The 24789-nt window shown below is 50.7% G+C and overlaps 8 protein-coding genes across 8 annotated transcripts; 6 read left to right on the forward strand and 2 right to left on the reverse strand.

Annotated features, from left to right (window-relative positions):
* Positions 1 to 367: 367 nt before the first annotated feature.
* Positions 368 to 2382, forward strand: BO83DRAFT_305139 (putative mucin; the record flags this gene model as incomplete). Its single annotated transcript, XM_025527251.1, has 3 exons — positions 368 to 853; positions 906 to 1179; positions 1232 to 2382. The coding sequence occupies 3 exons, from the start codon at positions 368 to 370 to the stop codon at positions 2380 to 2382; spliced, it is 1911 nt and encodes a 636-aa protein (XP_025391787.1).
* An 824-nt stretch (positions 2383 to 3206) lies between these two features.
* BO83DRAFT_375564 (mitochondrial 54S ribosomal protein uL15m) lies at positions 3207 to 4524 on the forward strand. The gene is made up of 2 exons (XM_025530486.1): positions 3207 to 3579; positions 3691 to 4524. Exons 1-2 carry the CDS (start codon positions 3251 to 3253, stop codon positions 4322 to 4324), a joined length of 963 nt encoding a protein of 320 aa, XP_025391788.1. The 5' UTR covers positions 3207 to 3250; the 3' UTR covers positions 4325 to 4524.
* Positions 4525 to 5085: 561 nt separating this feature from the next.
* BO83DRAFT_175460 (serine/threonine-protein kinase) lies at positions 5086 to 7466 on the reverse strand. Its single transcript, XM_025526432.1, has one exon. The coding sequence runs from the start codon at positions 7184 to 7186 to the stop codon at positions 5246 to 5248; it is 1941 nt and encodes a 646-aa protein (XP_025391789.1). The 5' UTR covers positions 7187 to 7466; the 3' UTR covers positions 5086 to 5245.
* Positions 7467 to 8568: 1102 nt separating this feature from the next.
* Positions 8569 to 11206, forward strand: BO83DRAFT_423985 (SH3 domain-containing protein; the record flags this gene model as incomplete). The annotated part of the gene is made up of 7 exons (XM_025535135.1): positions 8569 to 8596; positions 8674 to 9033; positions 9161 to 9313; positions 9361 to 9434; positions 9481 to 9841; positions 9890 to 10032; positions 10085 to 11206. The coding sequence occupies 7 exons, from the start codon at positions 8569 to 8571 to the stop codon at positions 11204 to 11206; spliced, it is 2241 nt and encodes a 746-aa protein (XP_025391790.1).
* A 911-nt stretch (positions 11207 to 12117) lies between these two features.
* Positions 12118 to 13135, forward strand: BO83DRAFT_375568 (uncharacterized protein; the record flags this gene model as incomplete). The annotated part of the gene is made up of 2 exons (XM_025530487.1): positions 12118 to 12479; positions 12574 to 13135. 2 exons carry the CDS (start codon positions 12118 to 12120, stop codon positions 13055 to 13057), a joined length of 846 nt encoding a protein of 281 aa, XP_025391791.1. The 3' UTR covers positions 13058 to 13135.
* Positions 13136 to 15593: 2458 nt separating this feature from the next.
* BO83DRAFT_385760 (PQ-loop repeat-containing protein) lies at positions 15594 to 16889 on the forward strand (the record flags this gene model as incomplete). Its single annotated transcript, XM_025532636.1, has 1 exon — positions 15594 to 16889. The coding sequence occupies one exon, from the start codon at positions 15594 to 15596 to the stop codon at positions 16887 to 16889; it is 1296 nt and encodes a 431-aa protein (XP_025391792.1).
* Positions 16890 to 18080: 1191 nt separating this feature from the next.
* Positions 18081 to 20750, reverse strand: lcb2 (putative serine palmitoyltransferase 2). Its single transcript, XM_025526433.1, has one exon. The coding sequence runs from the start codon at positions 20419 to 20421 to the stop codon at positions 18391 to 18393; it is 2031 nt and encodes a 676-aa protein (XP_025391793.1). The 5' UTR covers positions 20422 to 20750; the 3' UTR covers positions 18081 to 18390.
* A 1249-nt stretch (positions 20751 to 21999) lies between these two features.
* On the forward strand, positions 22000 to 24556 carry BO83DRAFT_434727 (acetoacetate--CoA ligase family protein). The gene is made up of 2 exons (XM_025535826.1): positions 22000 to 22486; positions 22580 to 24556. Exons 1-2 carry the CDS (start codon positions 22265 to 22267, stop codon positions 24437 to 24439), a joined length of 2082 nt encoding a protein of 693 aa, XP_025391794.1. The 5' UTR covers positions 22000 to 22264; the 3' UTR covers positions 24440 to 24556.
* The last annotated feature ends 233 nt before the right edge of the window (positions 24557 to 24789 follow it).

The raw sequence follows: 24789 nt of genomic DNA on the forward strand, positions 1-24789 counted from the left end.
GTGCCTTCATTCCATCTGGGAAAGCAGCATTCACCGGATCCGCTACTGTTGCTATCCTACCAACTCCTCCCCCGCAGCCAGGCTGATATATCCTTGGAACCTCAATTCTTTTGTCGGCGATTTCCTCGTTTGACCTCGTGTGTGTTGCTTCCATCGTCTCGACTTGTCGCAACAAACCGCCGCATACCACGCCCGAAAATTGAAGATCTGGGAAGTTCCCGGTGTTTAATAACACCCGACTCAAAGAATAACACCAACTTGGTCAAGAGCTAGTCCAATGCGAGCTCTCTGACAAGGGTGTTACCTTTACATCTCCATCCTCGATCCAACTGCTTCAATCCTGACGCCATCCTTAAATACCACCCATATGTCTCTCCCGATCCTCTCAACGAAGCCGTATCTCCCCGCCCTCCACCCGATCACTCCTACTATAGCTCCTTCCTCGCGGACTGAAGGCTCGCTCAGCGCAAGGAAACCACCTCTTGAGGCTATTTCAGAAGTTTCCGATTACACCTGGACTGCTCCCTTCAGGGACGGTCTACCTACCCCTCCGAACGATATGAATAGCGTCACCGCTTGCAGCGCTCTGCCAACGTCTTCCTATGGCGGCAAGCTCGATGGATATCAGCTTCCACCCTATTCCAAGGTGTCTGATTATACGCGCATGTCTTCTGATGTATCGAACGGAGCGGTCTCTTCGTCCCAGCCGAAATACCAAGCGCCGACCAAGGATACCATGACCTCCGAACGAGAGTCTCAGAAGAAAAGCAGCTCCAATGGTGTTGCGTCGTATCTCCAGATTCCTTCGTCTATCAGCAACAGCAAAGGCAGCCTGGCTGAATTTGCAGCACAGGTAAGCTGGGTTCTTCTACCATCCTGGATCTAAGATACTGACTGGGCAGTAGATGACGTGCCTTTTCTGGTTCGAAAGTACCGCGAAACTGAAGGCCGTGGAGGACCGCCTCGGCCCGACCACATCGCTTGCACCAGAAGCAGTTCCCGCTGTTGCGTTCCAAAAGTGGGTGACAAACATCCTGTCAACTACGCAGGTCAGCCAGAATGTCATCTTATTGGCACTGCTCTTCGTCTACCGGTTGAAGAAGTTCAACCCGGGTGTGCGGGGAAAGAAAGGCAGTGAGTATCGGCTGATGACCATTGCCCTCATGCTGGGCAACAAATGTATGTCACTCCCTCGTGAAATGGTTATGGACAGAGAACTGACAGAGTCTAGTCCTCGACGATAACACATACACCAACAAGACATGGGCAGAGGTCTCGGGGATCACAGTCCAAGAGATCCACATCATGGAGGTGGAGTTCCTCAGCAACATTCGCTACAACCTGTTCGTGTCCAAAGAGGAATGGAATGAGTGGCACGTCAAACTCGGGCTTTTCACGGACTACTTCAACAAGGCACCTCGAGCCTCCGAAAAGAACGAGAAATACCCTACTCCGCCAGTCCTCAATGTGTCGCCCACTTTGGGGCCATCTCCTCGGGCACAGTTGCCGTCACCTTCGACAAAGTTGCCATCGCCTCCCGCATCCGATCCTCTCCGCTCGCAGCCCTGGGCTATGCCTATGAATGCCGTGCCATACACTGGCGCACCTCAGCTCCCGAGCGACTTGCCACCGGCCACCAGCTCTCGGAAGCGGTCCCGTGAGGAGCCACTGGAGGAGCCACCAGCGAAGAGGACAGCCATGCCAAACAACATGCTCACCTCAATGCCGTCACTTCCACCATCATCAGCTCTCACGAGCATCCCGGCCTTGCCTCCGGTTCTCACGTCCTCCGGTGTTCCCCCTCACCTTCCGGCCATGTCCGAACCGATCTCGCGACTCCCCCGTCCGAACTTCCCATCTCACAGCCTTCCCCCTACCATGCCGGCGTTGTCTCAACTTAACCCCTCCGGTCGAGTCATGCCCCCGGTCTACAACCCTTCTGCGACCTGGGTTCCGCAGATGCCACCTGCGACGTCGGTTCCTACTACTGCCGTTGGACCTGTGGCCAACGGAATGTACAACACATCCATCTCACTGCCCGACCCTAGCAGACACCACAACAGCCCGTTTGCAATGACATCGGGCACAATCTCGCCCGCAGTTTCTGCATACTCCGTTCACACTCCTCAAAACCACCTCTCTCCTACCTTCTTCCTGGCAAACCGAAACTCGCCTTACCGACCGGTTCGCAGTGTCAATACGTTGTTGATCCCGCCTCCGTCGACGTCTATGCAGCAGCAGCGCATCCCGTTTGAGCACATGCACTACCAGCCGCTTGGCAAGTCTGAGCGGAAGACGGGCTTGCTGCCATATTCGCACCCTGAGGCTTGGCCGCATGGACACTTCCCGCAACCGATCTTCCACACCACCCCAAACTATTAGATGACTTGCCGTTATCGAAAGACACTTTTTACGACTAGATTTTTACGACGATTTACGAGAAGAAGCTCGCATTCTTTTCTCTCATTTGCTTGTCTCGCACACTTGTCGTTCATGTTTGCCCCCTTGTGTATACTGTACAAAACTTTTCTTCACTCTGTGTTATGACCTAGCATTATGACGGCGTTGGCATTTATAGATGGCCTTTGTATTGGGAAGGATATGTTTGCATACTTGGCCATGGGAGGGATTCTGATTGATTTATCGAAGCATGGGTATGGCGTGGTATCTGTACGTTAACACCTATTTGCATTGCATTACAGATCGATCACCGATCGATCTAGCGGGCTAAGCCTGCTCAATATATTAAATATATAAAACTTACACAACACAGTACCTTTGCTCAGTAATAGGCCTCTAGTAGAGAAACAAATACTAAAGACTTGGTTTCACCGCTTCCGTCTAACAAATTCTTACGGACAAATTAAGCGGTGAGATATAGTCCGTCAGGTCTTAGTAGCATAACCAAAGAAATACTGACCATCAGTCTCCAAACCAGACATACCTCCATAGATTACACATACACAGAAGATCACTATACACCAGCAATCAATTAATTATCACTTCACTCCTCCTCCTACAAACAAAACAACACCTACATCCAGTAATAATCGTTGCGTACTGTTGTAGAAAGTAGTACCTGCTCAAGTCCCCGGCCCGACCAATCCTCCGCTCCGACCCGACCGACCCATCCCATACACACCTCAGGCATCAACCCAACCCTCTCTCACTACCCGAAAACGAAAGATCTTTGTCCGCGGAAGAACCTCAAACCATCAACACCACACCACCACAGCAACAGCACCGCACCATGCCACCCCGGCTCCAATTGCTGCCCTTCCAATGGCAGCGGCCAATGGCCACTACAACAACGAACCTCCTCTCCGCCTTCCTCCTCCCCCAAGCAGCTATTACTATCCACCAACAAAGCCGGAACGCGCACATCCTCGCCTCGCTCTCCGATACGCAGGGCGCCTACAACAAGCGCATCAGAAGAGGTCGGGGTCCTGCCTCCGGAAAGGGTAAAACGTCCGGAAGAGGTCACAAGGGTCAGAAGCAGCATGGCAAAGTCCCCGCTGGGTTTAATGGTGGTCAGACGCCTGAGATTGTGGTGCATGGTGAGAGGGGGTTTAATAATGTGTACGTTCTTCCCTTCTTTTTTTTTTTTATCCTCTTTTTTTTACTGGAAAGAGATTTTTCACTACGTGTAGAGAGGAATTTATGCTAATGATGATAATAATAATGAAACAGGCATTCGATTGACCTCGCCCCCGTGAACCTCGACCGAATTCAATCCTGGATCGACCAAGGCCGGATTGACCCAACGCGCCCCATCACGGTCCGCGAACTCGCCCAATCCCGCTGCATCCACCAGACCAAAGAGGGCGTGAAGCTTCTCGGCCGGGGCGTGGAGAAGGATGACCACGAGGTTCCCGTCGACAGTGTGCTCAAGCAGCCGATTCATATCGTTGTGTCGAGGGCGTCTGCGCCTGCGATTGCGGCTGTCGAGGCGGCGGGTGGATCCGTCACGACGAGGTTCTATACCAAGTCTGCTATTGCGAGGATCATGAAGCGCGAGATGCATCCGTTTGTGTCCTTGGCTTGGACTAAGGAGAGTGGGAGTGAGGCGTTGGCCGTGGCGGAGGATGGGGAAGCCCTTACTGAGTCCAAGGTTATGAAGGAGATGGGATATTCGTATAGGTTGCCTGATCCGACTAAGAGAAGGGATATTGAGTATTATAGGGATCCGGCGCATAGGGGGTACTTGAGTCATTTGTTGAAGCCGATGGAGGGACCTAGTTTGTTCTTTAGGTCGCCTGTGGAGAGGAAGTCGGCTGCTGGTGTTAGGAAGGAGAAGGTCTTGCCTGAGAATAGGCTTTGGTGATGATTTTTTCTTCGGTAGGGGGGTGGGGGTTGGATTTGTGAAGGGATAGATAGATGATGTTGTGGTTTCGTTTTGTTGAGTGCTTTGTTGGTTTATATTATCTCTTGTATAAATATGCTTGTATGTTATGTTATGCTTGTGGATATGTTTCATTACATTTAGGCTTGACTCACTCTTCAATCTCTTATTACATACATTAATCCTTCTTACAGACGTCTACCTTAAATCATGATCATAGGTTTAGCTACGAGTGGATTGAAATCTCAGCTAGATACAAGTCCCTCTCCCACCACCATTTGTTCATTTCATTCATACTAGCAGAATGCCGCTCATATGTCAAGAAAGCAAATGCCCTGAGAAAAAGAGAAGAGACTGGACACCCCAAAAAGCCAGAGAACCTCTCAGCAAGCAAGAAGACCGTCCGGATATAGGTAGGTAATACAGATGATATAAGAAATAGAGAAATGACACGTTTTGTTCGCAAACCCTCGTCGCTTGAAACGGAAACAACGCCATGCCTTGTCACCATGAGAAGAAGCGATTTGTCTCAAATGGAAAGGTGAAGTCAAAGAAGATGCGATACCAAACCAAAACCAGACCCTCTTCTTGCCCAAAGAATGTCCCCGACCACGTTTTGAAATGCCTATAACAAAGAACACAAAGTAGAGAGGTATACCGAAATGCGCTAAAGCAAAAATTTCAGACTCAAATATATCAGAACGCTGCCAACATTGAAAAGAGGGTATCATTAGATGATCAACATTCCGGAAACACCAGCGCTCGTCAGTATCATAAAAGCGCCAGTCATGATCATCGGTCATTCGTAAGGCAACATTCCCAGTCCCTTCGTAGAAGAAATCAGATAGACTGGGAAGAAAGAAAGAATATAATGCGTTAAGGCACTGCAACGAATGAAGCCCTTTACAGCTTCCATGCCGACTCCGTAGGGCTCTCTGCATTATCCATAAATTCGCGCAACCAGCGGGAGCACAGCACGTCGCGGATCGACCACCGTTTTTCAACGTTCATATTTAAGCAGCCCATTATCAACTCCAGTGCATCTTCTCTGTCCTGGCGAAGCTGAGGATCCGCTTCTTCACCCACTACAGCATGCTTATTCCAATTTCCACTGAGGATATTTGATTGAATCCGTGGAGCAAAAGCATCTTGGAATGGTCGTGATCCGACGACAATCGTGAACACGATGACGCCAAATGCCCACATGTCCACCGAAGGATCGATAACTCCATTCGTCGATGAAAGGAGTTCTGGGGAAGCGTACTCTAAGCTTCCCGCGACGCTGGTACTGGAACCAGCAGGGCCGATGGTCTTAGGCGGGGGACGGTCGGCGGCGTTATCGTAAGGATCAGGTGATGCGTCCTCATTGTCCGAGTTCATCCACTCTGCCATCCCGAAATCGCAAAGAACGAGCGTACATGTCTTCGTCCCATCAGGGGACTCAGTAGGATCCAACAAGCAGTTCTCCAGCTTGATGTCCCTATGAACAACTCGAGCATCCTCGTGGAGGTATCTCAAGGCACACGCGAGCTGGTACGCATACTTTTTGGCTAGTGTCATGTCCAATCCGCGGCGGTTTTGCCGCACAAGATCGAAGAGAGTGCCGCCGATAGCCAGTTTGGTGAAGCAGAAAGTGGCGTAGTCAGTCTCGTAAACCGCGTCCAACGTCAGTACGTTCGGATGACTTAGATATCGCCAAACTCGCACTTCGTGGTCGAACTCCGCTTGAACCTCATCATTTTCCTTCTCACTCCGTCCAGAGACTTGTTTCTTGACAATCTTGACGGCAAGCCGTTTTGTCTTACCACTTTCCTCGACCTTGTAGGCCTCTTTTACTGTGCTAAATCCACCAAATCCTATCTGCTTGCCAAGGACATACTCAGTACCGACCATTTGTCCCTCATCATCTGGCTGAGGGGCCGGCTCGTCACCACCCGCGCTCCACATGGACAAAAACATGCTGGCTGGAGATTTGCCGCTCGAGGCAGTAGATCTGCGAGACCTCTGGCGGGTTGAGACGCGAAGGCCTCGTGCCTTACTTCCGAAAGGAGTCATGACACTGCCTGACCAGGAGCTGCGATCATCAAGCGAGGCGAACGTCTGCATAGGCGAGGCCACGCAGATGGGAGACGATAACATGCCCCGGGACCCTTCTGGAGGGGTTCGCAGCTCCTCCGTGATAGGAGACGCAGTAGATAGAGACGTGAGAGAAGTAGGATGCTCATAATCAGATGGGATGGCACCGTTTTCTTCGGGGAAACTGTCGCGAGCGATCCCGGTAGGGATGGCTCGTCGTTCCTGCTGCCTCCTGAGGCTAGAACTGAGTCCCACCTGTCTTCCGTTGTGGTCAGCATCATCTTCCAGAGGCAAAGAATTCCTCAAGCTCGAACTCTTTGCTTGGAACCGTTGAGTGCGGCTCCTCACGTCTCCTCTTGGAGAGGAGGGATCCTCTAGCGGTCGGCGTCGGCCAGAGTCAAGGGCGGCGTCAAAGCTGATGGAAGGGCGGCGTTCTTGAAGAAAGCTGTCGAGCGGAGATGATGCTTGGACATCCTCTGGCTTGTGAGGAAAGGTGACATCTTGCTTGGGATAATCATCATGACGGGGAACGGAGATGGGGGGTGTCGCTGAGTGCAGACCACTCAAAGCACTGTTGTCTTCATCAGTACCGCAACGGGGTGCGTGATAATCGTGAAAGATGTTTGTACGATCGCCCTCGATACCGTCTCCCTGATCCGACGCTCTTCTGCCTCCATCATCACCCCGCCACCGGGGTCTCGGCGAATGGTGAAAGGATGTCTCTAGCTTCAACCCAACCAACCCGTTGTTTCTCCCAGTCTGAGCCATGCCCTCGGAGAGAGAGCAAAGTAATATCCAAGGGCGTCAAGGATCAGACGGCCACGATCTAACTGTCGTGGGGTTTGCGGATGACTCGAAGTTTGCACATGAAGATAAGGAAGAGGGGGAGTGAATGAATAGTAAGAGGAGTAGGAGTAGAAGGAGGAGTGGGCGGGAGAGACCGTTTGTAATCTTATCGACTCCGTACTGCTACTACTTATCGGAGGGTCCCGATCCCACAGCGGAGCTAAACTCAAAAGTGCAGTGAGTCAGATGGAGAAATAACACTAAAATAGAACAAGATTAATATACTAGGGATGATAGGGCAGGCAGTGGGATGGAGTTAGGCAGAAGAAGGAAAACAAACGGCGTGCTTCTAGGCAGCTGTGGAGGGAAGAAAGAAGAAAAATTGTCAGACACCAGGGACGAAAATGGTGAACGAAGGGCGATATCGGGTGATGACGGAGCTGAATTGAAGGGTTCCATTGAAGGGTCGGAGCAGCAGACGTAAGTGGGGGACAGCCTGGACCAATCAGCAGTGCAGCTTGGGTGGTACACGGCGTCGTTCATGACGGAGGGATCGACCATCCACCGCCAGTCAGAGGCCGCCGTGACTCCAGAACCACTTAATCACCTGCCAATTCGCCCATCTCGCCCCCATCACCTGATGTTGTCGCCCTGGCCCTATGCCCTGAGCCCTATTCAAGCATCATCTTACCTCAGCTACCCAATCGTGTTAACCCCTTCAGGTTAGATGCACTTACCTAAGACGGCGTTGGCGCGTGGCCAGTCAGCTGCAGGGCCAGGCACGGGCCCTGAGCGCCATTCTTTGGTAGGAAGTGGATAAGCGCGCGCAAGGGGCGCTTGTTTGGAGCAACCAGTTTAGAGACCTCCTTTTTTCGGGACTGTCTCAAACAATCCAGAAAGTCCGGGGAACTCGTCCGGCCTTTGGTTTCTTGACTCGGTTCTGGGCACCAGCTTCACTTCTCCAAAACATCGGCGTTTTTGGCTATCGTTTCCTATTGCTTCGCTTTTGCTTTCGTCTTTGCGTCACTCTGGAAGTCTTTCTTTCGCCTTGTTGCCTGAACCCTCGTCGCCTGGTCGGACGCCCAAGTACCCACCCCCGCCGTTGCTGTTCCTGGCGTCTCCTTCCTTCTTTCGCGTCGATACATCCTTCGCAGCTAGAATTTCCAGTGGAATTCGCTCCTTTTTCGATTTTCCAATATATCTTCACACTCCCTTACCGTTCCCACCCGGACGTCGGGCAGCGGCCAGTTGCGTTACCACGTGGTTCCAATGCCCGTGATCCCATAAGTCGTGCCTTCGTGCGGAAATCTTGAGAGACGCTCCCTTCAAATCCATAGTTGTGACTGCTTAGATACGTAGCAAACATGGCGAGGCCACGGATTGTACGGGCTGGTACGTCTACTCCCAGCACATGGTTGCCGATCCGTATACCGTCTCCGCCCTTGCTGACCCGGATTATGTTATGATAGACACCCTTGACCTCCAAGACCAAAACGCTCCTTCAGCTAAAGATCACACGCGACAACCTACTCACTCATCTGGGGTCGCTCCTCACCAGGAGCAAACCCTTCGCCATGCGGACGAGGATACCAAATCCGAAATGATGCACGGTCCCGGCGCCGAAGACGGCCATCCGGAAGCTGGATACGGCGATGGGATTGATATATACGATGACGATGATGATATTGAGGAAGTGGACGAGCTGGGACACCATCACAAGGGTGATTCTGTTGGTTCCGAGGAAGGCGATCTTGCGGATGGGGAGAGCGACGACATGATGGACGACGATCTCATGGACAAGATCTCAAGCTCTCCATCGATTGATGACGGTGCGTCCCGCCTCTTTTGGTTCTTTCGGGAAATATGCAGACATCGCGTGTCACACAATCCGCCTGGATCCAAACATCTCCTTTGCCCTCAGCCGTCTAGCTCTGGACCATGACTGACCCTGACCAGAGGACATCGATTTTGAATTTGTCTATGCCCTTCACAACTTTTTTGCGACCGTTGACGGACAAGCAAATGCGGCGAAGGGTGATACTATGGTTCTCTTGGACGATAGCAACAGCTACTGGTGGCTTGTTAGGATCGTGAAGGATGGCAGTATTGGTAGGCTACCCCTCGGTGTTACACAACATCAGCTAATTATCCGGTAGGTTACTTGCCAGCCGAACACATTGAGACGCCCACGGAGAGGTTGGCAAGACTGAATAAACACAGAAACGTAGATGTAAGTGCTGATGGTTTGAGTCCATGGTTCTTTCTAATGTCATCAGTTGTCCGCAACAATGCTTGGCGACAATTTGGAGAAGTCAAAGAATCCGCTGAAGAAAGCAATGCGCCGCAGAAATGCAAAGACCGTTACTTTCACAAGCCCAACATACATCGAAGCATCTGATGTGGAATACTCGACCGAAGAAGAAATGGACGACGATATTTCTTTCCAAGACGAAGATATGGCCCGTGAGGATGCGGATCACTTACAGGATGGTCAAAATGAAGACATTGTCGTCAAGCCTCTCAGGCCCAAGTCGAAGGATAGAGGATTCGAAGAAGACGACATCCAGGAAGTGCAAGAGCCTGACAGCGCTGGTCTCGACAAACAGCGGTCCAGCCAGGAAATATTCGAAACGGAAGGTGAGGACATTCTCCAGGGATCACAGAATGGAAGCTAACAGTCTCCAGCGGACAATGCTGTCAGCAGGTCCAGAAATGGCACTGTGCGGAATACAGACTCCTTCTTCAAGGATGATACTGTTGAAACTAAGAAGATCTCTCTGACACCCAACCTGCTTCGGGATGAGAACTCATCCGGTGAGGCGAAAGAGGTAAGCATATATCTCATTACCTCTGTCTTTGTGAAAATTAATCAGTCAGCAGAGTCGCGGCAGCATGGAGGCGATCGACAAGGCGCTCAGCGCTATTGACAAGAACAAGGATGACAAGAAACGCAAAGACAAGAAGCCAGGAATGCTCAGCGGTCTGTTCAAAAGGAAAGATAAGAAGACCAAGTCTAACGATGAGGACACGGATGAAGCGGAAAAGACCTCAACGGAGCTGTCTCGGACATCCCCACAACCGAAGACATCGTCGGATTCTTTGTCCTCTCCCGAGTCTGCTCGATCGCCCAAACCCTTGGTGGTGCAGAGACAGACCAGCAAGTTGCAGAGGCAACCCCCTTCGGCTATGTCTCCAACTAGGCAAGACATAATCCAGGAAGCTGGTCTTCAAAGTCCCGTCGATGCTAAAGAAGAGCCGAGACCAGTCATGAGTTCGAAGGATCAAACCATCCGACAAGTAACATCGGAAGAGGATGACGATATCCCATCATCTCCTCCCCTGGGGCCTTTTGACGACAGCCAGGAAGCTATGTTGTCTTCTGCCCGTGTGCCGAGTCCTTCAAAGAAGCCGGCTTTGACTCCACTCGATCACCAGGAATACCCGTCCACTGACATACAGAAAACCTGGGAGGAGGATATGTCTGAGAACACTTATTCTCAACAACGTTCTGTGGCGTCTCCTCCACAGAGATTCCCGCCGAAGCAGGTGTTGAACTACCAGCCCCAGCGTCTAGACTCGCCCCTCAGCGGTTCTCCGCTGGAAGGGCCGGTTTCACCTCTTACACCAGGATTGGTGGCAGGCCTGCCATCCCCTGGGAGACACTCGGTCTCATCGGTGTCCCCGCCTTTATCTCCTATTGCTGGTGACAGCGACCACCGAGGCATCGACGCCGTACCTGCGTCGTTTGAGACTGCGTCTGCTGGAACACCGACTTGGAGCGATGCTAGCTTGCGGTCGTACTTGGATGACGAGAACGACATCCGTGATCTATTTATCATTGTCCACGATAACTCTAACATCCCGCCTGCCGGTCCTGACCACCCGATTACTGGCTGTCTCTTCAAGGAAGAGAGTAAGAGGCTAAGGGAGATGACCAGCCAGCTGGATGCGATGCTCGCTGAGTGGGTAGGCCGGAGGACGCGGAGTGCGGCGAGCAAATAAGCAGGTCTTTAGACTCGGGTACTTGGTGTACACTAGACTGGTCACATCTGCAACTCCGGTTATTCGCGCAAATTCCAAGGGGACTGGTCATTCCGTTCGCCAGGGGCTAACAATGTGCTGGACGCATGAACTTGGTTGGCCTATGTTATGGTCCCTCTTTCAATCCGTCTCTCATTCGGGGACTTGATCATACCTGCGCTGTCACTTGCATAGAGCGACCCATTCAGCCCGACAGGTGGTGATCGGTCATAACTGACCTTGATCTCGCTCTCACTTTCTACTTTGCATGCTTCAGTCTTTTAGTGTTGCGAGCCGTCTCTTTTCTCCTTGCTTGTATGTTTTCTGTCTTGAAGCCCACCTTCTACAGTTGCTGGGATACCCCTAACTACATGCCTCCACTACCTCGTGCTCTTTTCCCCGACTTTTCATGAAGTGATGTTAGATCTACATGTTCGTTATTCATCAATCAACTATTGCATTCAGCCAAGCACACCGCTTTGTTGGTGAACCTACGTGATAGATCACGCAATATCAAGAATATCACGAAGACAATAGCCCTGTAGGAGCGCTCCACTCCAGCCAAAGCAAACAAGGCCGGCCCGACCGCGTAAAAACAGGCCACCCTGTCGCCAAGTCCGAGTCATCAGTTCGTATGTGTTCGCGAGGCTGAGTCGTGCGGCACGGTCACCTGCAACCCACCCCCGTCAGCCGCCAGTCCCTCACCACCCAGACCCGCAGCAAGCCCCAGCTGATCATCTTCACAAGACATCCATATACTATCCGAATATAACAGTCATTTATACTGCAACTGCATACATACATACCAACATTCCCTACCATAGATTAATTCCCAAATCAGACCAGATCAACAATAACCTATTCCATCCATCGCAAATTCCATACCTCCAAAAATGACTGACCCCTACCCCCACCACCAACAACAACCATACCCCTCATCCGTCCCAAACAGCGAGACTCCATACTACTCTCCCCCGGACGGCGTCTACCAGCACGCAGGATACGACTACGAACCGCAACAGTTCTACAACCAGCATGCACTGCCGAATCAAGATCCCGCTTATAGTTCTCAGTACGACGTGAGCCAGATTCCTCGGTCTTATCCGACACAATGGAATCCGCAGGCTGCTAGCAGCAATACCAATCTCAACAATGTTAACAATGAGTCTAATGCTACTGTGCCGCAATATGATCCCGATCGTCTGGCACCGGGCTACGAGCCGCTTGTTCGAAGGGGGAGTAATGCTGAGTATTAGTCTGTTCCCATACCTCTGCCGCATTCTATATCTATATCGCGTTCTTTGTATGTATATGGTTATGTGTTATTGACCACAGCGGGGGACAAATAGTGCCCAATCCGCCGCAGAAATGCAAGCCCCTCCTCCTGCTCCTCCAGCCCCGGAGACTCAACAGCAATCCCGCGCCTACGATAATGATCCTACCACCGCTGGTGGTGGTGCTGCTGCCGGTAAAGAAGAAGAAGAAGGCGAGCGCAGCCTCGGTGGAGCTGTCCTGGGCGGCGCGACGGGGTATTATCTGGGACATAAGAAAGACCATGGACTCTTGGGTGCAGTTGGGGGTGCGATCCTAGGGAACTTCGTTAGTAATAAGATGAAGAAGAGTGATAGTGATGAAGAGGTCGAGGAAGTGGAGGTTGATGATGATCGCGAGACGGAATATACGAGATATCATAGTAATCATTATCGGCGGTCGTCGAGTCATGGACATGGACATGGACATCATCACCATCACCACCATCACCATCATCATGGACATGGACATGAACATCGGAGTCGGAGTCGGAGTCGATATGAGGAGGAGGAGGAGTGGTAGGGGGGTATTATGAGGTATGAGTTATGAGTTATGATTTATGGGTTATGATTATGTTTTAGGATGTTCTCGTGCAGTGAGTGATGTTGGATATTGGATGCTGATACCCTCTTTGTATCTGTTCACGCTTCTATTTACTATCCATGGATTACTAGCTATATAGAGACAGTCGGTTATTCAATTGATATACTTCGTACTCATCAATATTCTCCAGAATACACAAGGAACCTCATCCATAAGTATCCTATCCTACCCTACACAACCAACAGAACCTTCCCACAACTGATCTCACCCAGAAAGATGAATCAATATCAGTTCATCTAATCTCTACTATTCCCCTCATCCCACTTACCCTAATCCAGCTAGCTCTCATTCACCAGAAACAATCCACAACTCTTCAACCACGCAAATAAGCCAATAATATTCTCGGGCCATCTTGGATGTCGAAAGAATCGCCAAAATCCACTTTCTGGGTGCTGGCCAATGGGAAAGGTGGTTCGTGACGCGTTGGGACGCGATTGAAGATTGAATGAGAGGGCTGGATGGGTTCTAGATGGTCTATTGTGGATTGTGGATAGGTGCTGGTGCTGGTGAATGTGAAGTGGTGGGATAGGTAGTGTGGGGTGCTTTGGCTACTTGTGATGGTGTGACTTGATGGCGGGATTGTGCGATGTACAGAGTTATTTTAGGATGGCTGTTATTAGGTTCACGGTAGGTTGTGATGATGAGGGTATATAAAGGCGTGTTATAGTTCTGACGTCTTGCAGTGGTAGTTATCTCTCTTGGTTGGGTTTGGGGATAGAGGGGTGTGAACTGGAATAGTAAAGAATGAGTGTAGTACAGTTGAGTCTGCTAATTTGATGATTATTTACAGACTTCATGATTGACATCATGACGGATGTTAACTTATGGCGACAGTTCAGGGTCTAATCACCAAGACGAAGGGGACCCTTGTACCTGCATGTTTTAGTGCCATCCACATCCTGGTTTACGCGCCTCGATCGTGAGATCGTGATTAGGCGGTGAGGCGGGATTTTTTGAGATTTTGAGTAGTTGATCGCGTGCATGTTTGCCCTTGAAATTTCTTAAGTAATGGTGTGCACGTTGAGATCATTCTCAAGCTGAGTGAAGATAGATGGAAGTCAGATGATCATGAGTATCTTTATAGATAGCGTGGGCTGGGGGTTATCGTGGAGATAAGCGTCTAATCAGCTGGTAGGGGAGATGCTAGCGGATCTACGAACGGAGAACCGATATGCTCCATATCTATATCTCTCACCGTTATTTCTTGTGTCTGTCTGCTTGGCAATCATAACGAGACAGTCCAGTGAGATAAGGCTTCACTTGCTCTCTGCTACGTCAGTGTCCCTTTGCGGTCCTTGCCGAAAACATCCCTGATATCTCCGAGACAAGATGCAGGCCGAAATAGGCCATCCGTCAACCCGAGCTATGTATGTCTCAACAGAGAGTGCAGTGAAGTATGTATTGTTTGAAATCCGAACGAGTAGCCTATCGTAGCAGGAGCTTAGGGTTGCAATCGACGGTGCTGTCTGTGCTTTTGCCTGGATTTAACCTTCAATAAACAGTGTGGGTCAGGACTCGCGGGGCAGCCGTGATCTTGACCGGGGATTGTCTTAGGCGGGTCTGGGAAGTTTCGGGGTCTGCCTTGGAAAGGCGTCTTCGCATCCATGGGATGAAGGCAAGACTGTGATTCGGAGTAAAAAAAAGTCTATCATGGTCTCTTCCGTTCGGCAATCATTCAGTATTGCCCGTGTCACCCCACGCTCAGTCTGACTTAATCTCGGAGAGTTTGAGCGATGAATGCAGTGGGAATGTGAACAGCCGACCGAAGCGCAGAAGTAGGCAGACCAGAGGATAATTCCGGGGTTTGGAAAGGGGTATGGTTACCGGAAAGAGGGGGAGAAGAGCGAGCTGAGAGAGAGAGAGAGAGAGTCATCACTCATTATCTGCAATGATGCCAATGCGGATAAACCAGCAGATCCGGAATGAAGATGAGGATTATTGATTGGCGTTAGTCAAGATAGTTCCAAATTAGTGTAAATTCACCAATTGTTGCCGAACGGAGTCCGCTCCATTCCGTCCCCTTTGCCTCTGGGGGAAAGCCAATCAGCAGGCGGCGATAGGGATCATCCTCCATCCTCAGCCCCAGAAATCAACTCGTGACTCGATCTCGAGGCCGCCAAGTGTGACTGATTGACTGACTGACTCCCTTCCCTTGTCGCGCATGCCTTTACCTCCCTCTCCTTCCTCTCTCTCTTTCTCTTTCTCTTTCTCTCTCTCTTCTTCCTTCTTCATCTTCTCTCATATCCTTCCCCCGTCTTTCTTCTCGCTGCTGACGGGATTGCCCATCACCAAATATATTCTCGGGCTTCTTCGCTTTTGTTCGTCTTATCGCCCTTATCTAGCGTTCCTCCTTCATACCGCTACAGAGACACGTCCTATACTTCCAACAACCAAGATACCTCTACTGTCTCTCCAGGTCACACACAGATATTAGACTTCCGCACAAGCAATAGCCATGCCTCCTCCTCTCTTACAACAGATTCATGCAGTGCTCCCGCAACACTGTGAACCGACAACTCCCTTCCTCGCGGCCGTGTCCTCCTACCTCCACATCTGCCTCCCCACACCGTTAGCCTTCGTCTCCTCCGTTCTCGGAACCCTCAGCATCGTGTCCTGGCTCTTCGCCCAGCTCCCACAAATATACAAGAACTATCAAATCCAGTCGACGGCTGGCTTGTCGCTGTTCTTTCTCGTGGAGTGGTGTTTGGGTGATACTAGTAATCTTCTCGGTGCCCTGCTCACCCAGCAGGCTGGCTGGCAGGTCATCGTGGCTGCTTACTATGTCTGCGTTGACGTGACTTTGGTCTTTCAATACTTCTGGTACACACACTACAAAGGACAGTATGATGGCTACGGTGCCCTCTCTCATTCGGAATATGATCAGCCCCCGGGTAGTGTCTTGGAAGGCGTCTCGTTCTCCGACAACGGCTCTTCCGATCACGCCCCTCATTCTACCGAGTCTCCCTTACCTTCAAATCCCAAAGATGTGAAAGATATGAAGGAGCCTGCCATGCCAACTTCCAACGGGCAATCTCCATCTTACTCCAATGAGAAACTGAGCTCTTCTAAGCGCTCGATTACCCGATCCAGTAGTGGCCCCAGCCTCCCAATTGGGTCACCACGAACTCTGCTGCTTGCATCAATGCTTTGCGCCGTGGTGGCCAACGCTGCCCCGACAGAGCCGCAAACAACTTCCGAATCCTCGCAGAAGACTCTCGAGATCCTCGGCCGGATCATCTCCTGGATGTCAACATTCCTCTACCTTGGCTCGCGGCCGCCCCAACTATACAAGAACTACTGCCGGAAGAGCACATCAGGCCTTTCCCCATTACTATTCATGGCTGCCTTTTGCGGGAACCTCTTCTACTCTGCCTCCCTTCTTACCAATCCCAACGCCTGGTATGACTTCCCTGCTTATGGGGGTGGTGGCTGGGCCGACGCAGATGGCAATGATCGCCTCGAATGGGTCACCCGAGCTACTCCCTTCTTCCTTGGCGCCTTCGGTGTGCTTGCCTTTGACGGGCTCATGGGTGTGCAATTCCTCATGTACGGAACCCGAGATGACGAGTCTATCATGCAAGTTGAAGACCCCAAAGACGGACGTAGTCGTTGGACCCGCGTTCGGGGCTGGATGAGAGGCTGGATCCCCTCAGTGTCCCCTGCGCGACGACTTCGCTCCGATGCTCCTGTCTCTTCAGAAGAGAACCAATCTCTCCTGCAGAACGAGCGGGAGAGATACGGTACAGTTTGATTATGATTTCATTCTGTATTACTATACCCTACTTGTCGCTATTTTTTGGTTTCTGCATACCGGTACCCGACACAACCCAGGTCAGGCACCTGCATCCAACAGGCGAACATGATTTATTCATTACGACGTTATGGCTTCCTTTCCCCATGCACCGGGAATAGACCTTGTGTTTCTTTCATATCTTCCTATTGGCTGCTTCTTTGGCGTTAGCGATCACCTGCGGCGGTTGAACTGGAGTTCTTCATTTCAGATATTCTTCACCAAGACGAAGACTTGATTCTTAGCCGAGCATACATAGCATTTGCTTACAGGATGGTCTCTTTGGGCGGCGCTTTTGGTTATTCTTTGTTTCGGGGATGGGTTTTGGATTCGCCTGGATTATACATGGCATTCTCTTTTATCCATCAATACATACTAGATGCATACATACAGCAATGGCATATATAGACCACTGCTTTTGCCTTATTTTGCTCTGGATTGAAGATGTAGTAGAGCACGCTTTGGCATACATATACATACTGCTACTGTCGTTAGATTTTCATCATCGATAGATAGATCAATTGTCTTTGTTCACTACCAGCATAGACCATAATTGAGCAGTTGACACGATATCTCTTCTAAGCTACTACTACTACTACTACTACTATTATTATAAGAGGAAACATCGGGTGAATGCATCACAAGGATCAAGTGGTAAATATCAAAATTTTCATGAAAAGAATATTAACAGTCATCTAATTATAATCGCTAATGTGGGTGCCCCAACCGCGAATCGCCGGGCCCAGTTGTGTGTGATGTGTGTTCAGTCCATTTCATTACCACCCCCTTTTTCTTCCTCTTCTCTCCGACTTCTCTTCTCTCTCATCAATCTCATTATGTAGGTACAGTTTGCATGGCCCCATGTTAATTTGAACAATAAGTCGCAAGTGGCTCACTCTGGTCCCAGCCCTCCAGCACTTGGTGAGGGGGATCGAATCAGCAGTAATATCTATAAGTTAATAATGAAAGAAGGGACAAAGGGGGAGGGGAAGAACAGAATAGGGGTGTGTGGGATAGGAAGCATGTGAATTGAAGAAGAGAAAGAAAGAAAAAAAAGAAAACAGTTGGCACGCGAGTCATGGTCGTTTATTCACTTGAAACAGCGAGATGACATGACTCGTGGGCCTGAGAGAAGTGATAAGCAATGTGCAATCGGGTTTAAGGGACTACGGCGCATTTGCCGTGCTTGGGGGATTCATGGTCTTCTTTGGGTTTCGGTTCTGTAGTGCGTGTAGGAGCCAAAGTCAAACATAAGCATGACAACCGCAGGATTGTCTAATGATACACGGGAAATGGATGGGATAGCCGCGAATCGACCAGCGACGCGGCGTGACCAGTATCGGATGGATCTGGTTCATGTGGTGGGCACCTTCCGAACATATGTGCGACAACATTGTCGAAAATCATCGACGTGGTTCGGTGGTGCAGAAGGCAGGTTGATCAGAGACCAGTAAACGGCCAACTAATAAAGTGGCGACTTGACATCTTGAACGCCTCGTCTGATCACATCCTCAATCTGCCATCTAGGAGGAATGATCTTGGAGTTGCGTTTGCGACGCAACTCTTGTTCCTTCTCCGGAGGGGGCATCGCATCCTCCGGCAGGGCACCTCCCGCGATGCCAGTCGAAAACTTGAGCTGCAGGACATTGCCGATTTCGTCGCAAGCTGTTAGGATGCGGTCAAGATCCTCCTTGGTGTGTGCAGCAGAGACGCAAAAACGGGCACGAGAAGATACCAGCGGCGTAGCAGGATAACCCACGACGACGACCGAGATTTTCCGCTTTAGCATTTCGTGGGAAAAGGCGGGCATTTTGGCAGGGTTGAAAAGGAGAACAGGGATGATCGGCGAATCATCGTGGCCGTACACTATAAAGCCAAGACGCTTCAAGCCCAGGCGGAGATACCGTGAGTTGAAGGCCAAACGCTGCAGTCGCTCTTCACCCTGACCGGGGATGAGTTCGCCGTTGATGATCCGCAACGCCGACATGATTTGCGCCAAAACTGCCGGAGCAGGAGCCTCGCCATAGAAAACACCAGAGTTGGTCGCTCTAAGCACATCAATCATTGCCTTATCCGCGGCGATGTATCCACCGTTGGCACCGAAAGACTTTGTGAGGGTTCCCATAAGAATGTCAACTTCGCTGGTGTCAATTCCAAAGTAGTCACAAACACCACGACCCTTAGGACCAATGGCACCAATGGAATGGGCCTCATCAACGAACAGGTGGAACTTGTAGCGCCTCTTCAGCATGACCAGTCCAGGGAGGTTGCACATGGAACCTTCCATGGAATAGAGCCCTTCAACGACAACCAAGATCTTCTTCCACGGCCGATGGGTACGGGGTTGACCTTGGCTGATAGCTTCGCGCAGTTTACACTCCAGATCCCGCATGTCATTGTGCTTGAACATGGCAATGGAAGCACCTGAAAGACGTGCACCAAACCGGATCGAGGCATGATTGAGCTCGTCGGAAATTATAAGACAGCCCTTGTTCACTAGAGCGGGGAAGATGTTCGCGTTGGTACCAAAGCCCATGGAGAAAACCATAGAAGCCTCTTTGCCAACGAAATTGGCGACCAAGTCCTCTACCTCCACATGAAGATCCTGCGATCCAACCTCAGCGCGAGTACTGGGGGAAACGATACCATACTTGCGAATCGAATCCTCAGCAATGTCCGCACAGGGACCTTCGGATTGAGCAAATCCAAGGTAGTTGTATGAACTCAGGTTCAAGGTGTCAGTGGTCGTTCCAGTGAAGTGGAAGTGCTTGTTGTGGTCATCCGTGGCCCGATCGATCAAGGTAATATAGCGACCAGGAACCCCAGTGACGGGACGTTCGAAGCAATCGTTAATTCGCAATTTGAGACGGCGCACGTAGAAGTTGTCGAAGTCACTGTTAAGGGCGCCATATCCATTTTGAGGCTTAAGATGCCGATAGTTCTCTTCGCGGAAGCGCTTTCCAAAGAAGTCTCGCACATGACCGAAAGCGATTAAAATAAGATAACTGATATAGGTGGTGAGGAGGTAATAATACGGGGGTTCGTCCATCACAGGCTCCGGAAATGTACCACCGGGATGCTGACTGGTGTACCGGTGGCTATGGTGGCCGATGGGGCCGAACTGAGCATGTTGCTTAGCCAGGCGACGAGCCTCTTCGGGCGAAGGCGGCTGAAAGAGAGTGGTTGGTGGTTCGTCCATGTTCGGATTATCCGCAGTGGCAGTGGAGAGAGAAATTGTAGGCAGCGACAGAGAGGCTGAACTGATGGGCGGGGTGGCAGTACTAGAGTTCAGGATTCCACTGGCCGATTGGACAGCGGCCTGCGCAGTCTGAGATTCGGCCTTGGACTTAGGAGAGGTCGAAAATAGCTGACTTAGGCGGTTAGGTTTAACGGCGGACGCCTTGATGGCGATACCACCCTTTGCGGAGGCAGGAGAAGAAGAGGGAACGTTGGAGGGGTCGTTGACGAAAGAACTAGCAGCGCGACGAGGCATCGCAAGGAAACAGCTAGACAGGAACGAGCAAGGTTGTGCAGCACCGAGGAAATGAAGGAGCTTCTGCCGCGGCTCTTGAGCAATTAAGTACGGCAAGCACTACCAAAAAGGTAACTAGCGAACTTTTGCTTCTAGGCAGCGTATTCCTTTGATCTGGCCTCCTTTACTCCAGCGCAAAAGGGAATGACAATGATTCGGTGTCACCTACACACGGCGGAGTCGAGTGTCAGTCACCATTTCACCAGGCGGGGAGAGCGACAATAGAACGGCTTAGCGACCGAAGGATTGTGGTCGCAAGCAGAGACAGGGACTCAGATGACAAGAAGCAAAGAGAAGAGGGGTCTAAGGGGGGAGGAAAAAGGGAAGAGTCTTTGTTGAGAGACTCCGGAGACTCCGGGGGCTAATCGGTCACGTACCTTCGCACGTGGAGGAACAGTAGCAGAGGGCACGGAACCCTTCGACGACGGGATCTGTCGGGACCCCTAAGCCAAAGGGAATCAATCGACCAGATTAACCGTTAGAGAAGCAGGACCTTTTGTAGGTTGGAAGGTTGGCGAAGGAGGGAAAGGGTCGGTGCTGGGAAAGAGGTCGGAAAGGGAAGACGAAGAGCGCCGAAGGTCGAATAACGGGAAGAAGACAGATTGGAGTGAGATGAATAATGGGATTTTGTGACGCGAATAAGAAGAAAAAAACAGCCTCAAAGGGAATAGTAATGAATAATGGCACCAAACAAGGTACGAGGCTAAGAATCGAAGCGGAGCTCAGGCTTGCGTACTGTAAAGTGAAAGCAATACTGTGTAGGGTTTGGTTGGGGTGAAAAAAGCGCAATTTTCGCTGGCGAGATTTGCAAATGACGATGGGGTTACGGGTGGGAAGTGGAGCCCCCGACCCATCGAACACTGTCACAGGGCGGTATTGTTTGCTGGTTCTACACTATCCGTGCACCCTCCCAGTAGCTGAGCCACTGGTATTCTGACGGTAATCATACCCGCCGCCCCTGGACCCTTCTGCAAGTTCCTCGATTTGTTTTCATTCGTTGCACGCCTGGATTCTATCGAGTATTTTGACTTTCCCTTATCCCAGAAAGGGGCAACGCAAGGTGATAGTCACCAGAAGCACCTTGAAACTGCCATTCATGCCGGTAATCTGACAGCCTGGATTTTCACCGCTAGTTAGTTTCTCCCAAGCACTTTATTTATTAATTTCTTGCATCAATCGCTTCGCATTTACAGACTGCAGGTTGCAGCGTACATGTTTCTGCCTCAGGCGAGACCCTGGTCACGGCTCAAGTTTCCGAACGAAAGACGGGTGGTTGATTGATATAGTCCAACCCCACAATATATGGATGATTACCAGCAAATAGGATAGACAAACGTGTTAATAGATGCCTGGGGACTTTCAATTCCAATGCTATAGTTATATCTTCACCCACTGTATCCCCACTTGATTCCAGGCGATTGTCTGCCCACCGCGGAAATCCCCTTGCAGATTCCGTCCCCGGCTTCCTTGGTTCCGCTCCGGGGTACTCCGTACATAGATCGGGACACCCACCCTAGCACGCACAACAGCCTGAAAGGAAGTCCTCGTTGCAGTTTGAATCCTTTTCCTTGTTCACGTTTGGAAGGTATCTGCAATTGAACAAGTGCCGTATGATTAAATCAGGTCTCGAATACTGACGAACCACTGGCCACAAAGGCTTGAACTCTATCAGGACGAAAGGACCTCGGGTCACTTTGACTGCAACCTTCTGGCACTCCGTACCACCGTCTACTACGTACACCTATAGTTTAGATCAGCAAATTCGCAGTCATCATTTGCTGGTACAAATCAACAATCCTTCACAATGACTAGGTCTAGCGACGATACGGTGCCCAAGGAACTATGGCGACACTCGAGCCCTTGCAGTACCCAAATCTACGATTTCATCCAATCCGCCAATGCCAAGCATGGCCTGTCCATGTCCACTTACAACGATCTCTGGCAGTGGAGTGTCTCTGAGCCCGCCAAGTTCTGGGAGGATGTATGGAAATATACTTCCATCAAGGCCCATAAGTCATATGACCGTGTGAGTATACGAATACGCTCTTTCGAAGCGCAACACAACGGCTGCTGTTAGTGCTTGTCTCCTTTGATATATGATGGCTAATTTGCCTTATAGGTCCTGAGCACGGACGAACTACTTTTTCCTCGTCCCAACTTTTTCGAGGGGAGTAGGCTTAACTTTGCTGAGAACCTCCTGTATCCGTCTTCGTCTCCTGATGAGAACGCGGTTGCGATAATCGCTGCCACGGAAGCGGATCGGGAATTTGTGACCTGGAAGGAGCTGCGCGACCGCGTACGCAGATGTGCCAACTCGCTGAAGCAATCGGGTCTGCAGGAAGGAGACCGTGTGGCAGGGTTTCTTGGTAATCATACCAACACTGTTGTGGCGATGCTGGCAACGGCATCAATTGGCGCCTTCTGGACAGGCGTCTCGCCTGATACTGGCGTACATGCAGTGCTAGAACGTCTCAAGCAAATAGAACCGAAGATCTTGTTCGCCGACAATGCATCTTTATACAACGGGAAGGTGCACGGGACCGATGCTAAATTGCGTGAACTCGTGCCGGGGCTGCCGAACCTGGAGTTTCTCGTCATCTTCGAGACAATCCGGTCCTACAAATTGGACCCTCAATTCTTGGTACCACTACGTGGCAAGGTTCTTACCTACAAATCATTTCTTTCTACGGCCAGCAACCCTTCCGCCCCTCTGGATTTTGCAAGTCTGGGACCCGAACACCCTGTCTACATCTTGTATTCCTCAGGTACTACAGGGGCACCAAAGCCAATTGTCCATGGTGCACTGGGAACGCTGCTGCAACATAAAAAGGAACATGTGCTTCACTGTGATCTTCGTCCCGGAGATCGCTTGTTCTACTTCACGACGACTACTTGGATGATGTGGCATTGGCTTGTTTCTGGTCTTGCCAGTGGCGCTACCATTGTGCTCTATGATGGTTCCCCTTTTCGGCCATTCGACCCGGAAGGTGGGAAGGGTGAAATGGCAATGCCACGCCTGATTGACGAACTGCAAATCACGCACTTCGGAACTTCTGCCAAATACCTATCCATGCTAGAGCAGGCTTCCTTACATCCAACCAGTCACCCTCACCGTCCAGTAAGCTTGAAAACACTGAAAGCTATTTTCAGTACGGGTTCTCCATTAGCACCGTCTACATTCGAGTACGTTTACTCGTCTATCAAGGCTGATCTCATGCTGGGTTCGATCACCGGCGGGACCGATATCTTGTCGCTATTTTGCGGCAGTTGTCCCATACTACCTGTCTACAAGGGAGAGATCCAGTGCCGCTGCTTGGGAATGGCTGTTTCAGTCTACGATTACGCTGGCAATGACGTTTCTACTTCCGGTGAGGCCGGCGATCTGGTGTGTACGAAGCCATTTCCTGCGCAGCCTGTCATATTCTGGCCTCCCGGTCCGACAGGAGCGGAGAAATACCGCAAGAGTTATTTTGACGTCTTCGGGCCGACAATCTGGCACCACGGTGATTTCGTGCGTCTGGAACCCTACACTGGAGGTGTAGTGATGCTAGGTCGCAGTGACGGGGTTCTGAAGCCAGCCGGCGTTCGGTTCGGTAGCGCCGAGATATACAATGTTCTTCTGAAACATTTCGCAGATGAAGTGGAGGATTCTCTGTGTATCGGGCGTCGGCGGGATGGAATTGACACCGATGAAACAGTCGTCCTTTTCGTGAAGCTGGCATCGTCTGGTGACGCTCCAACAACCATGCCGCCTGACCTCGCAACTCGCATCCAAGCGACCATTCGCAAAGAGCTCAGCCCTCGTCATGTCCCTGGTATTGTGGACGTCTGCCCCGAGATTCCAGTGACATCCAACGGCAAGAAAGTTGAAAGCGCTGTGAAGCAGATCCTGTGCGGTCTTAACATCAAGATTGGTGCCAGTGTGGCCAATGCCTCGTGCCTTGACTGGTACCGCGCTTGGGCTGCGGCGCACCCATAGTTTCGTAGTAAGGTCTCCCTCAATAGATGGTCTGGGAAAAGCTTAGAGTGAAAGCAGTATGCCATGCTAAGAATGTTTGTTCACGGCCTATAGAACTAGATAATGAACTATTTCTTCTTCCAGTGGCGAGGGTCGATGGGGTCTCTGCTTTGTCCGCATTACTCAATTAGCGATTCTAGATCTGCCATTACTAACCAGGTGCAAGTAGGAAATCACAAGTTTTACCGATGACTCAGGCTCTGTAGAAATCTAATACAAAAAAAACGGAGCGGGTGATTACAAGACAAACAACCCCAATTGGAAAGCAATTCGTCAATCCAAAGACATCATATCCTGCTTGTGCAAACAGA

Source organism: Aspergillus eucalypticola, assembly GCF_003184535.1.
Source record: "Aspergillus eucalypticola CBS 122712 chromosome Unknown BO83scaffold_4, whole genome shotgun sequence".
Lineage (NCBI taxonomy): Eukaryota > Fungi > Ascomycota > Eurotiomycetes > Eurotiales > Aspergillaceae > Aspergillus > Aspergillus eucalypticola.

Coding starts and splice junctions, on each gene's coding strand:
- BO83DRAFT_375564 (XM_025530486.1), top strand. CDS start 3,251: ATGCCACCCCGGCTCCAATTGCTGCCCTTCCAATGGCAGCGGCCAATG. Junction 3,580..3,690: donor GAGAGGGGGTTTAATAATGT/GTACGTTCTTCC, acceptor ATAATGAAACAG/GCATTCGATTGACCTCGCCC.
- BO83DRAFT_175460 (XM_025526432.1), bottom strand. CDS start 7,186: ATGGCTCAGACTGGGAGAAACAACGGGTTGGTTGGGTTGAAGCTAGAG.
- lcb2 (XM_025526433.1), bottom strand. CDS start 20,421: ATGCCTCGTCGCGCTGCTAGTTCTTTCGTCAACGACCCCTCCAACGTT.
- BO83DRAFT_434727 (XM_025535826.1), top strand. CDS start 22,265: ATGACTAGGTCTAGCGACGATACGGTGCCCAAGGAACTATGGCGACAC. Junction 22,487..22,579: donor CCCATAAGTCATATGACCGT/GTGAGTATACGA, acceptor TTTGCCTTATAG/GTCCTGAGCACGGACGAACT.